This window comes from Sapajus apella, unplaced genomic scaffold (assembly GCF_009761245.1).
Source record: "Sapajus apella isolate SASKATOON/1434 unplaced genomic scaffold, GSC_monkey_1.0 scaffold24, whole genome shotgun sequence".
Taxonomy (NCBI): Eukaryota; Metazoa; Chordata; class Mammalia; order Primates; family Cebidae; genus Sapajus; species Sapajus apella.
In genome coordinates this window covers 15,432,877-15,445,414 of record NW_022436964.1, presented here as the reverse complement: position 1 = coordinate 15,445,414, position 12,538 = coordinate 15,432,877, and the positions used below count along the sequence as shown (strand labels likewise).

The window sequence follows — 12,538 nt, the reverse complement described above, 5'->3', positions numbered from 1 at the left end:
TATATCTTTTCTCCTGCTTGTCTCATTTATTATTACAAATTCAACCATTTTATTATTCTAACCCTTATTTTTAAATTGGGGTAAAAGTGACAGTGAAAAGTGCACATCTTAAGTGTGCAGTTCATTATAAGTTTTGACCAGTGTATACATTCATTTTGACAAACGTATACACTCATGTTACACTCCAAACAATCGCTATACTCCATACAAATTTTGTTTGTTATACTCCAGACATTATTTCTATCATGCTAAATTCTTTGGTGTCTCTTTTCAGGCAGTCTCTACTCCCTCAGAGGCAACACTGTTCCTATTTCTTTCACCATAGGTTAGTTTTGCCTGTCCTTGAACTTCATATACGTGGAGTCACATGGTTTGAACATTTTTGTGTCTGACTTTTTTGCTCAGTGTAATGTTCTTGAAATTCATCCATATTTTTATATTGTATCTGTTGTTTGTTCCTTTTTTTAGAACACTACTTCATTTTATAAAAATATTAGAATTTGTTTTTGTTTTTTTGTTCTCCTGTTGATGGACATTGGGGTTGTTTCCAGTTTGGCGGTATTATGAACAAAGCTGCTGTGAACATTATTGTTTGGGGGAGGCAGTTTTCATTTCTCTTGAGTGAATACCGAGGCATGGAGTTGCTGGATCATGTGGTGCTCAAGAGTTTTCCAAAGTCGTTGGGGAAGTGAGTATTTTAAAATGGAGAGCCAGTTCCCTCATTAAAGGGCTTAAACTCACCAGTGACTGAGTTTCTACTAGTGGCTCTCCATATGTCCATCAGCAAAGAGAGTTTCTCTCTTTTTAAAGTTTTGCCAGTCTGATGAGGTCAAAGTGAGAGCTCACTGTCACTTTAATTTGTAGTTCCTCAGTGCCAAAGATGGCATCATCTTTTTTTTTTTTTTTTTTGAGATGGAGTTTCAGTCTTGTTGCCCAGGCTGGAGTGCAATGGCTCAGTCTTGGCTCATTGCAATCTCTGCCTCCCGGGTTCAAGTGATTCTCCTGCCTCAGAGTCCCGAGTAGCTGGGATTATAGGCAAGTGTCACTATGCTTGGCTAAATTTGTGTTTTTAGTAGAGATGGGGTTTCTCCATGTTGGTCAGGCTGGTCTTGAACTCCCAACCTGAGGTGATCTGTCTGCTTTGGCCTTCCAAAGTGCTGGGATTACAGGCATGAGCCACCGCGCCTGGCATGGCATCATCATTTTTTAAAAAGCTCTCCAGAATATTCGAATATGCAGGTAGGGTTAAGAACACTACAGCTGAAAGGCTATGGGAGGAAGCCAAGGCTCTGACGTCTTCAGGCAAAAGCACCAAGAATATAGGGCCGATCCTTGTTATAGCATCAGGGGGACTTGTACAGATTTGTTTGTGGATAGGCTGAAGTGACTGATGAGAAATGAGAACAAGATTTTATAAATATTGGGCAGAGATGGGATTAAGAATGGAGGTGAAGGTATTAGATTCCGCAAGGATCAGGAATAGGGGAGCAGTAACACACAGGGCACAGTTGCCTGGAATCATTTTGCACATAGTCTCAGGGCTTCTTTGTATCCAGTGGGCAAATTAATTGGTATTCATGATCATTTACATAATGAGTAAACTTTCAAATACATTTGTTTAAAGGAATTAAATTTCACCCATCTGGAAAATTTTGCCATCCAGACTGGCTCACTCCAGAAGTTGCAGGTAGTTGAAATTTCTGAAGAGTGGGGCATCTGTGTCATATGAATAAAACACTCACGTGTGTGCAGCCCACATAGGCCTGGTTTCCCACTTAACTGAATGCTTTGTATCAAGAGCGGACTTGGGCCGGGCGCGGTGGCTCAAGCCTGTAATCCCAGCACTTTGGGAGGCAGAAGCGGGTGGATCACGAGGTCAAGAGATCGAGACCATCCTGGTCAACATGGTGAAACCCCGCCTCTACTAAAAAATAAAAAAAAAATTAGCTGGGCATGGTGGCGTGTGCCTGTAATCCCAGCTACTCAGGAGGCTGAGGCAGGAGAATTGCCTGAATCCAGGAGGCGGAGGTTGCGGTGAGCTGAGATCGCGCCATTGCACTCCAGCCTGGGTAATAAGAGCGAAATTCCGTCTCAAAAAAAAAAAAAAAGAGCGGACTTGTCTGGGAAGGGAGTACTTTATAAGATGATGCCTAGCATTGTCTGAGAGAGATAGAGCTTTCAGGTTAAGATCTTAAGGCTTGCACCAAGTGCAAAAAATGAAAATCAGAGTGCATTGTGTTGGGAAAAAATAGTGAATTTGGTTCCTGTTGGGGAAGAGTGGGACCCACGTACATGAGCAGAATGCAGCCTGATACTTCATCTCATTTAACTGCTTATCAGTTAGTACTAAACAGGATTAGTATAAAAACAGGAAGATCTCAGCTGGAGACTTTAAAGGAGAGAGGAGGAATATTAAAATTCCCTTTGTTCGGAAAGCCACTGAAATTTACGTTTTGGTTGTTACCATGCGGTACCCTAGCCCATCCTGACCAACAGAGGCATTGCCTGACACAGAACCCTGCAGTATCTCATTCTACAGGAGTGGTGCTCTATGGTGGAGCCAGGGTATTTTTCTTTAATAATTAAAGTATTTTTCTACCTTTCCTCCCTTAAGGTGGACTTAGGTGAAGGCAAGATTTGCTTCTGTTGTGAAGAATTTCAACCAGCCAAATGCACAGACAAAGAAAATGCCTTGAAACTCTTTCCGGTTCAGCCTTGTAGCGCTGTTCACCTTCTACTTAAGGTACCTTGAACAGATTCCCACCCCCACTGATAAATACACCACGGAGCCCCCAAAGAAGGCAATACTTGAAATATTCATGTTCTGTTACCTCCCTCAAACAATTTAGCTGCTGGAAAGCACATGTGAGCGACCCCTCATTGGTACACAGAAACAGAATTGAATGCAGAAAGAACCACAGGTTATTATGTGTGTTAAACTATGTATGAATATGTTTCTTTGTGTTGGAGAACTGTAAGACAGTAAAAAATGGAAAGGAGCTGACTATATATTTGTGTATGTATACACATATACATATACATACGCATATATGTATACCTACGCACATATATATGGTGCAGCTTTTAGCAAAACCTTTAAGTTACACACTCATGTGTCATTGTTGTGATACTCATTTGTTTGCTCACATGGGTCATATGGAACACGGAGTGCTACCAGTCTGCAATACATATCCTAAGGAGAGAGACTGGCCAGAAAATATAGGGGGAATGGAAGCACTTTAGCTCTTGTTTAATAAGCAACAATTATAATAAGCCAAAAAGATTAAACAAACAAACAGATGATCCCAGTTGAAGAGAAATACACAATTAGCCTTCATCAGGGAGTTGTATAAAAATTGTGCCCTGACTTAAGGAACATTAGCTCAGTGAGTGACAAAATCAGCTGGTGAACCCTGAGGTATGGCTTTTAGAGAGTCCACTTCCGCCGGCTTTCTTTAGATGTTTGTTTTGGGTTTCATTTTGGTGAGGAGGAAGAATCTCCAAGCAAAGAGAACTGTTCCAAGCTACCAGCTCTGGGGTGTGTGGGATGTAGAGATGGCCTGCTTTCCATGGCTTCTGCGTTTTTGGTAGCTGAGTCACCCCCAAACTTTCTGAGCCAGGACTTAGCTTGGGGAAAGCCCCACTAAAGGAGCCAGGACTGTAGCAACAGAAGCTTTTGGAATGGGCTTTGCTGCTATTTTGAGATGTGTGTTTAGTAGAGACAAGTCCTTTATACACTCTGGCTGGGCCGGCCCCTGCAGCGTTCTCGTCAAGTGCAAGGGGCAGCGCGGCCAATTGCTCTTGAAATAGAATCAGTGGCCACAAATTAAGCAGTGTGCTGTCCTGGTGGGAGGCTGTGGGAGGGAGGAGGCTGGGAATTGCTATCCCTGGGGACATCAGCCTCAGAAGAGAAACTCACTGCTCTCCTGGAAGGAATGTTTTCTGACAATATTCTGATGCTTGCAAAGAGAAGTACTGTCATACCGGGTCATTCTATGACAGGAAGCTTCTAAGATAAGTTTTTGAAATTAAGAAGTATACATTATTGCATGAGGGTCATAATAATAGCCAGCATTTATTTGGGTGCTTTCCATGAACTAAACACCACCTAAGTCCTTTACATGCACCCTCTCCTGAGAATTGCCTTATGGAGAGAATGTTACTATCATTTTTAAGAGTGTCTACATTGTATTCTGGTCATGCATGTTGAAGTACTTAGTGGTGCCATTGTTTCCTTGCCCCAGAAAGTCCTCTTTGCCCTGTGTGCCTTGAATGCCCTGACCACCACCGTCTGCTTGGTGGCTGCCGCCCTCCGCTACCTCCAGATATTCGCAACCAGGAGATCCTGCATCGTAAGTCTACGCAAGGGCGCCATGCCCATGTTTCCGCGGAGCCAGCCCATGGACCCTTTCCTGCCATCCATTGCCTCTCTCCCCCTGCCTTTGTAAGGAAGGCTGTTGACTAACTGAGCTGCTGTTTAATCAGGATGAATCCCAGATTTCTGCTGAAGAAGTGGAGGATCATGGACGCATCCCCGACCCTGATGACTTTGTGCCGCCTGTGCCTCCCCCTTCCTATTTTGCCACGTTTTACTCGTGCACACCCCGGATGAACCGCAGGTATCACTCCTGAGTTCCCCTGCAGTCTGACTGGGGTGCTGTGGGCTCTGAAGACTGAAGCGTCTCCAGAACTCACAGCATGACATCCGGCTTTTCTTTGAAAAAGAAAAATTGTGCCTGACTTAAGGAACATTAGCCCAATGAGTGACAAAATCACCTGGTGAACCCTGAGGTCTGGCTTTTAGAGAGTCCACATCTGCCAGCCTTCTTTAGAAAATTGAAAACCGATTGTGCTATTTTTCATGGGTTTCTATTCTCTCTGTCTCTCTCTCTCTTTTTTCTGTCTTACTTTCTCTGTCTCTCTTTGTCCGATAAACCAGATGAATCCAAAGAAAAGTTAAACTGTGAACCTAAAGATAGACATTTTCAATTTCAATTAGCTTTCGAAGGAAAACTGACACCCAGGGAGATAACAGCTGTTAATCTGACATGATTGAGAGTCGCCGTTGCCTTGGAAACACTTCCAGTTAGGCCAAATCGATGTTTCATTGTAACACCATCAGCAGGTCTCACCAATCATGAAATTCTTCCTAGCCATTAAAAAGAGATTAATTATTAATTGTATCTCCCTGGTCTAGAAAAAATAGATCTCATACTTACTTTCCTTTTCAAATTTCAAGCTCAAATTTTTGACTTTCTTAAATATCAAGGATTATTATTGGTATAATGAAATGCCGCATACATTTGTCTGATTGTTAGCAACTTCTAGAATCAAACCTTTTTAAAGAAAGGCTTATTTTATTCCTTCAACAAACAGAATCCTCTGCTGCTTATTAGTTGCTGTGCTGGGTTATTGGAATTCAAAATGAGCTAGACCTGCTTCCTCCCCTAACATTAAGGAGCTCATAGTCTAGGTCATTAAAATGTTGGAAGGATCACAATAGTATTCAAAAGAGGGATGCTTGGTGTACAGAGAAGGTCCACCTAACCCAGAGTTGTAAGGCAGTCAGAGATAGTTTCCTGGATGAAGTGACCTTAAGCTGAGTTTAAAGTTTAAAGGATAAGCAAACCTCTGTTTAACTTTCTGAAAGAAAAATCTCTCAATTCCACAGAAAGACTAGTGTCTTTAGCTTCATATTCAGAGGGCCAGAAATTTCTATTTTTTAATTGCTGTAGTACATGTAGAGACTGATCAAACCAATTTGGTGCTGAGCTTGAGGTTTTTAGAGAAGCATCTTCTAATATCCAGGGCAGCTGTATGTGACTTTGAGATGCATCACCAGTGGGGCGGCCACCCACACACTGTTAGTGTTCTTTTCAGTGGGTTAGCTGCTGACTTGTCCCTTAGAGTTATACCCGAGCCCTACCTCTATGCCCTCCCCTGCCCACCTGCCCAGGCCGGGGCTGAGATGACTGCAAAGCTGGAGGGGGTGTAAGCAGGGTGACAGGTGGCCTGGGCTAGGCCTGTGGGACAGCTCAGCCTCTCTGTTGTTCAGGGAGTGGCCTCTACTGGAATTTCGAAGCCTCAGGGGCTGGGATGGCTTCCCTAATCTTTCAGGAAATGAGCCAAGAATGACAGAGACAGAAGAGGTATGGCAGCAGAATACATGTTCTTTCTGTACCTGAGGACACATTTGTAAAAATCTTAGCCCTTTCTCAGGCTGTCTGTAGAGGGTACATTGGAGGACAGCAAAAATGACTGATATTTCATGGTGGGGATGAGAAATACCCTCTCCAATAAGAATTCCTTGGCGCTGAGGTTGCGGATGAGCACTCCGTTGACCTACGAGGAGGCAATAGACAGATTTAGTTTCCTGCAGTGGCAGAAAGGGAAAGTGACTCATGTGGGTTTAGGAGCTGTGCCATCCCGCAGTGTGCTCTGAGCACTCCCGACCTTCCTGTCGCCTCGCTTTCCTTTCTCTTCTCTGCTCCACCATGATAGTGCTTCTCAGTGCAGATATTTCCACTCTTTAAGATCAAGGTGCATCCTCGGATTTGTCTCTCTGAGTCCTGAGACAGCCTCTGGCCAAATCCAGGTTGGAAGAAAAAGACAAGCTTCTCATCAAGTGCTTTATCACTCAGAGCTTTCTAGAAAGAAGGTGGAAGGAGGGAGTTAAATCACTATAGTCTTGTGAGAAAGAAGACATTGCCCAGTCCAAAATACCTGCCTGGACCCCTGTAATTATATTAGCGATGGGCAAACACCTTGATTTTTAAAAATTTTACGAATATCAGAGTGCAGTCTACTTTCCTTTATTCAAAAGGGCTGAGTTTATTCACATTCAGATACATGTTCTATCAAAAAATTTAAAAATTTGCTAGATTCACAGTATAAATCAGCTTTATAGATATTACGGTTTAACCTCAATTAGTAATTTTCTTTCTCATAAGCAGACAGGCAAGAATATTCATGAATGTTTTTGTTACTATTTCTATGACCAGTTTTATTCAGAGTTTTCACACAACAGAGGGTCCCCACTTCCTGTAAGGTATTATGACCTCTCAGAAAGGGTTTATTTATTTAACTTCTATAAATACAACCACTTCATGCATTGGTATCTCCTTGAGAAAAGGCTTCTCGTGTTACTGTCATAAACGGAAGCCTGACTGCAGTTGAGGTTTCTGTCCAAAGATGGGTTGGCTACTTTGTGAATTGATTTGTAATACAGGAGGGGACATACACCCTACCTCCACGACTCCAGGATGTCTCTGTTCTCAGAAGTTGGCTTGAGCCAGAAATCAAGGAGTCTCCAACCTATTTCATGAAAATGGACCTGCTTTTTACTCTGGGGATGTAGCATATTAAATAAAACTGAAGACGGAGCAGGGGCGTATCAGGCATTGATGTGGTTGACGTGGACATTTCTTAAAGCAGAGCCCCCCAAACCCCACTCATTTCCTCCTGAGAATTTCCAAATCCAAACTCAAGTGAACCTGGGCGATCTTGCGGTTGAGCCAGTGCTCAGCGATAGAGGGTGGAGGGAGGGCACTTCCCTCTCCCCTCTCCGTACAGGAACCCCGTGCCCAGTCACAGGGTACAGTTTTCCAGTACAGAAGGAGGAGGATTCTTTGGTCAGTGGTGTATTCAGTGCTGCATTCCCCTCGAGTGAGTTTTCAAGGCCTATTTGTAGCAGTAAAGTAGAACATGCCTTGAATTTCCATCGTCCGTGTTCCTGACCCTGTATGAGTGAAGGCTTCCTGGAGACTTGGTGATGCACTTGAAAGAGCCCAGGTTCTAGAGCCTCTGCAGAGGGTGACCCAGGATGAGTTCTCGCCATTTCTGAGCCTCAGTTTCCTCATTCACCTTCACTGTCACATGGCTATGGGGAGTATTGTTATAAGATAATGAACATAAGAAGCTTTCTGAAAAGAACAGCTTAGACCCAGCTTTCCCAGTGTTAGTTCTGCGGTTTAAAATGCTCTCAGTATGTGTCCTACTCTTAAGAAACACTTAGCTCTTAACCTTAGCCTGAACTTATTAGGCAACTATCTTCTGAAGGCCCTTATTCGTAATAAAAATTTGATCAACTTGCCCAGTAGAACAAGGTTGTCATTTCAATCACCATTATCCATTTCCTTTGCAATAGTGCTCAATCTTGGTGGTGCCTTAGAATGCCCTAGGAGCACTGAAAACGGTCAGATTTCCGGGCCCCACCACAGGCAATGAATGCAGAATTTCTAGAAGCGAGGCCTGGGCCATCCATAGTTTTAGAACCTCCCAAGATTATTCTACCCACCTTACCAGGGCTGAGAGCCATGGGGATCAGAGGAAAGAAGAGTTAAAAAAAAAACAAAAAAAAAAACCAGCTGGGTGCAGTGGTTCATGCCGGTAATCCCAGCACTTTGGGAGGCTGACGTGGATGGATCACGAGGTCAAGAGATCAACACCATCCTGGCTAACACGGTGAAACCTTGTCTCTACTAAAAATTAGCCAGGCGTGGTGGAGTGCGCCTGTAGTCACAACTACTCAGGAGCTGAGGCAGGAAAATCACATGAACCTGGGAGGCAGAGGTTGCAGTGAGCTGGGATTGCGCCACTGCACTCCAGCCTCTGGGCAACAGAGAGAGACTCCATCTCAAAACAAACAAACAAACAACCTGCCAGTATGTAGCAGACCCATTTCCCTCCATGGATCCTTGTTTACTCAAATGAGATAAAACAGACTGCTGAATAGGAAAGGATCTTTCCTTCTATGTCAACTCTAGCAGCATCTTCCTTCAAAGCAAAGCTTTTACGGGGATTATCATAACTACCATAGAAGCTGTTTATTTTGTGATCAACTTGGATAAAGTATGCCCCCTCTTTCCCCAGTTGTTCTTCTGGAAGAAATTCTGCAAGTTTAGGATCTAAAACAGAGCCTGTTCTTCTGACCTCTTAGCCCTCAGCAAGCCCTCTCCTCTCTCCAGACACATAGGTAGCCATTGCGTTGGGAATGCCAAACGGGGACCATCAGAGCTAACAAACAGACAACCAAAGCTGGGGAGATAATCTTTCCAGGCAGGGGACACAGCAGTGAAGAAATACAGGTTTTATTTATTGGGGAGAAAAAGTTAACTGTTTGTAAGTGCTAGGACAGTGGCTCATAGGGCTATGCTCTTTAAAGATGGAAGGCTGGCCCTCTGGAGAGGACAAGAGGTCCATAGGTCTCATAGATGAAAACAAATTTCACTGTTCATTGGCCAGGAAAGGGTTTTCATTCTTAGATCCAGGAAGCATTTGGCTTCTCAGAGTCACTCAGCCTTTATAGTCCTTAAACAGTTTCAGTGGAATACGGGAGTTGGAATGAAGCCTGTTGGCAAGACCTGCTCTCAGGGGAGAATCTCTCTTTCTTGATAACTTTGCCTCACAAAGGGACCCTTTGTGCTAATGCCTCGCTTCCAACTGGAGGCTTCACGTGTTGTGGGCTGAACCTGAAAACGTTCCCACTTCAGGTGTTAGCACATCACCTTCTGCCTTCCCTTTCAGGCCAAGCAGGGAATGAGCTCCTCGCTTATGAACAGACAAATATAAAGGAAAATGAGGGAGTGCTTTCTCATCGTTTCATTCAGGTTGCAGAGTCTCATTCTTTTCAATGCCAGAATTCCAGAAGCTTTGTTGTTGGAAAGAAAGAAGACCACATCCTTTTCAAATTTTTTCTTCCACCAATCACATTTTGTACATGGCCACAAAGAATAAAACGAAGCAACTATAAATTCAGAGAACACCTCTCCCCAAAAGGCAGTGCCTGCAAGCAACTAGCCCAAGAATCTGTTTTCTCATCCATTTCTTTTAGCTTTCTAAAATTCTTTTTTGAATTTCAAGAACAGGCAAACTTTTGCTCTGTTTTTTTTTTTTTCATTCTCTGATACTCCATCGTGGAATACAGGTTTTCTGGATTGTATATGTATTTTATAAATTATTTTAATTCCTTTTCTAGATCATCTAGCACCTTGAACAGAGATTTATGGAATTTTCTATCACCATTGGTGAGAAATGTTGTGTAGGATTTTGCTATTATTTTGAATTTTGCTGTTGACAGTTCTTTAGCCACAGGACGAAAACAAGAGCCATGCAGAGTGTAAGAAATAACTGAATTTCCCTGAGTCCTTAGTTGTTTTTTAAATTAAGATGAAACTCATATAAAATGAAATTAACCAAAGTATACGATTCAGTAGCATTTAGTACATTCACATTATTTCATAATCATCATCTTTATCTAGTTCCAAAGCATTTTCAATACTTCAAGGAGATCCCATACCCATCAAACAGTCACTCCCCATTCCCCTCTCCCCCATCCCGTGGCAACCACTAATCCGTTCTATGTCTCTATGGATTACTGTTTGCTTTTTGACTGATGGGTTTCAATGGAATGATGGGGTTGCATTTTATACACTGTTATTTGCATAAGGAACTCTGGCCACTCCATCAGAGAGCAGCTTCTATTATTCTCCCTCTCCTGGCTCGGGGACCGTGGTATGGAGAGGTAAGTGGTTTTCCCATGGTTTAGGGCAAAGTCAGTATCCAGGCATCATTGCAGTTACATGGCCAGGTTGTAGAACGTGCTTTCTGATGCCAAGTCGCTTTTCCTAGGATGGTTGGTCCTGATGTTATTCCCCTGCCACACATCTATGGAGCTCGAATCAAAGGTGTGGAAGTGTTCTGTCCTCTGGATCCCCCGCCGCCATATGAAGCTGTGGTGAGCCAGATGGACCAGGAGCAGGTACCGTCCTGATTCTAAGTACACTGACTGCAAGTGGGCAACACAGCACCCCCCATCCCCAGAGACAGCGAGGAGACTGGGCCCCACACATCTTTTTAAGGAGTTCATTGAGTCTGACGAGGGCTGAATTAAACATCCACAAAATAACCCTCTTTTTTCCTGCAATGCAGGGATCTTCATTTCAAATGCCAGAAGGATCAGAAGCTGCTGTGATCCCATTGGATCCATGCTGCACACAAGTGACTCAAGGTAGTACATACATTATGACATGATTCAGTAGATTAAAACATGATAAAATAAGCTGGACAAGGTGGCTTATCTGTGTAATCCCAGCACTTTGGGAGGCCAAGGTGGGAGGATCACATGATGCCAAGAGTTGGAGGCCGGCCTGGGCAACATAGAGAGACCCTGTCTCTACAAACGAAAAAAAAAAAAGCCATGTTAAAATAATGATGCTGTCTGGTATTTTGTTGGAGGGCAGATATTCTTGCAGCAAATAGTTCAAGCTACATCTTTTTCTCCAGGCCCAAAAATACTATCAACTATTAGGGCTTATAAATCAGAGAAAATATGTGAACTGAAAAAAGATATCCTTAGAATTTTTTATGAGTCAAACTACTCTCAGGAACCATGAAATAGATTACAGAGTTTGATTTGGTATTCCTGTGTTTTCTGATCTATGATTTTCTTCCTCCTAAAAATTAGCTAGACTTTTGGCAGGAGAAAAAAAATTCCTCTATTGCAGAGTGGCTTGAGGTGAGAATGTGCTGTATGATTTATAACCTAGGGCCCAGGTCATGCTGTCTGAGCAGCTAGTGAATTCTGATTTTCAATACTACAGTAAGTACTAGAGTCAGTTTACATTTATCATTGTTATTTAAGGGAACATTGTTGTGCCCTTCTCTCTTTGGGGAGGTTTTAAGTGGCCCAGAGAATTGTCCACTAGGACAAAATTGCAAATGGTAATAAATAATGGATCAACTCTTAGCAATTTTAGATGGAGGTGATTTTTCAGCAGTACTATTTGTAATGTAATACTCTGTGCTCTGTTCACCTTCCATCCTAAGTAGAATTATGAAGCAGTGTTCTGTTTCCTATGTTCATAATTTTTTCATTTTTTAATTATTTTATCTTATTTTTATTTCTTTATTTATTTTTGAGACAGAGCTTTGCTCCTTTTGCCCAGGCTGGAGTGCAATGGTGAGATCTCAGCTCACTGCAACCTCTGCCTCCCAGGTTCAAGTGATTCTGCTGCCTCAGCCTACCGAGTAGCTGGGATTACAGGCATGTGCCACCATGCCCAGTTAATTTTAGTATTTTTAGTAGAGATGGGGTTTCAGCATATTGGCCAGGCTGGTCTGGAACTCTTGACCTCAGGGGACCCACCCTCGACCTCCCAAAGTGCTGGGATTACAGGCATGAACCACTGCACCTGGTCAATCTTTCCATTTTTTAAAATAGTTTCCCGAATTACAACTCAGGCTCACAAATGATGTGATTTTATTTTCATGAGCATATATTATCCAATTCCAGTGGGGTTTTACAGGTTTTTTTAGTGGCCACTTGACTCTCTATCTTAGCCATCCGGGGGCTCTTCAGCCCACAGGGCAGCCACCTCACCTGTCCAGGTATTAGCTTCCTGAGAACCAGGCTTATCCTGAGCTGTCAGGGAGCTTTTCAGTACTGCCCCAGGATGCTTCCCTGGAGAAGGTTCTAAGCACCTTTAGGGAAAAAAACCCTGACATTTTGGCATGGCTCCTTTATTTTGCTCTTGGATTT

General features: G+C 43.1%; 1 protein-coding gene across 1 annotated transcript in view; it reads left to right on the top strand.

Moving 5' to 3' along the window:
* FAM189A2 (family with sequence similarity 189 member A2) overlaps positions 1-12,538 on the top strand; it is a 60,409-nt gene that overhangs the window by 41,025 nt on the left and 6,846 nt on the right. The window contains exons 4-8 of the mRNA XM_032290945.1: positions 2,615-2,743; positions 4,245-4,352; positions 4,486-4,619; positions 10,630-10,759; positions 10,930-11,008. Coding sequence (XP_032146836.1) covers positions 2,615-2,743; positions 4,245-4,352; positions 4,486-4,619; positions 10,630-10,759; positions 10,930-11,008 — 580 coding nt within the window. The remainder of the gene's footprint in view (positions 1-2,614; positions 2,744-4,244; positions 4,353-4,485; positions 4,620-10,629; positions 10,760-10,929; positions 11,009-12,538) is intronic.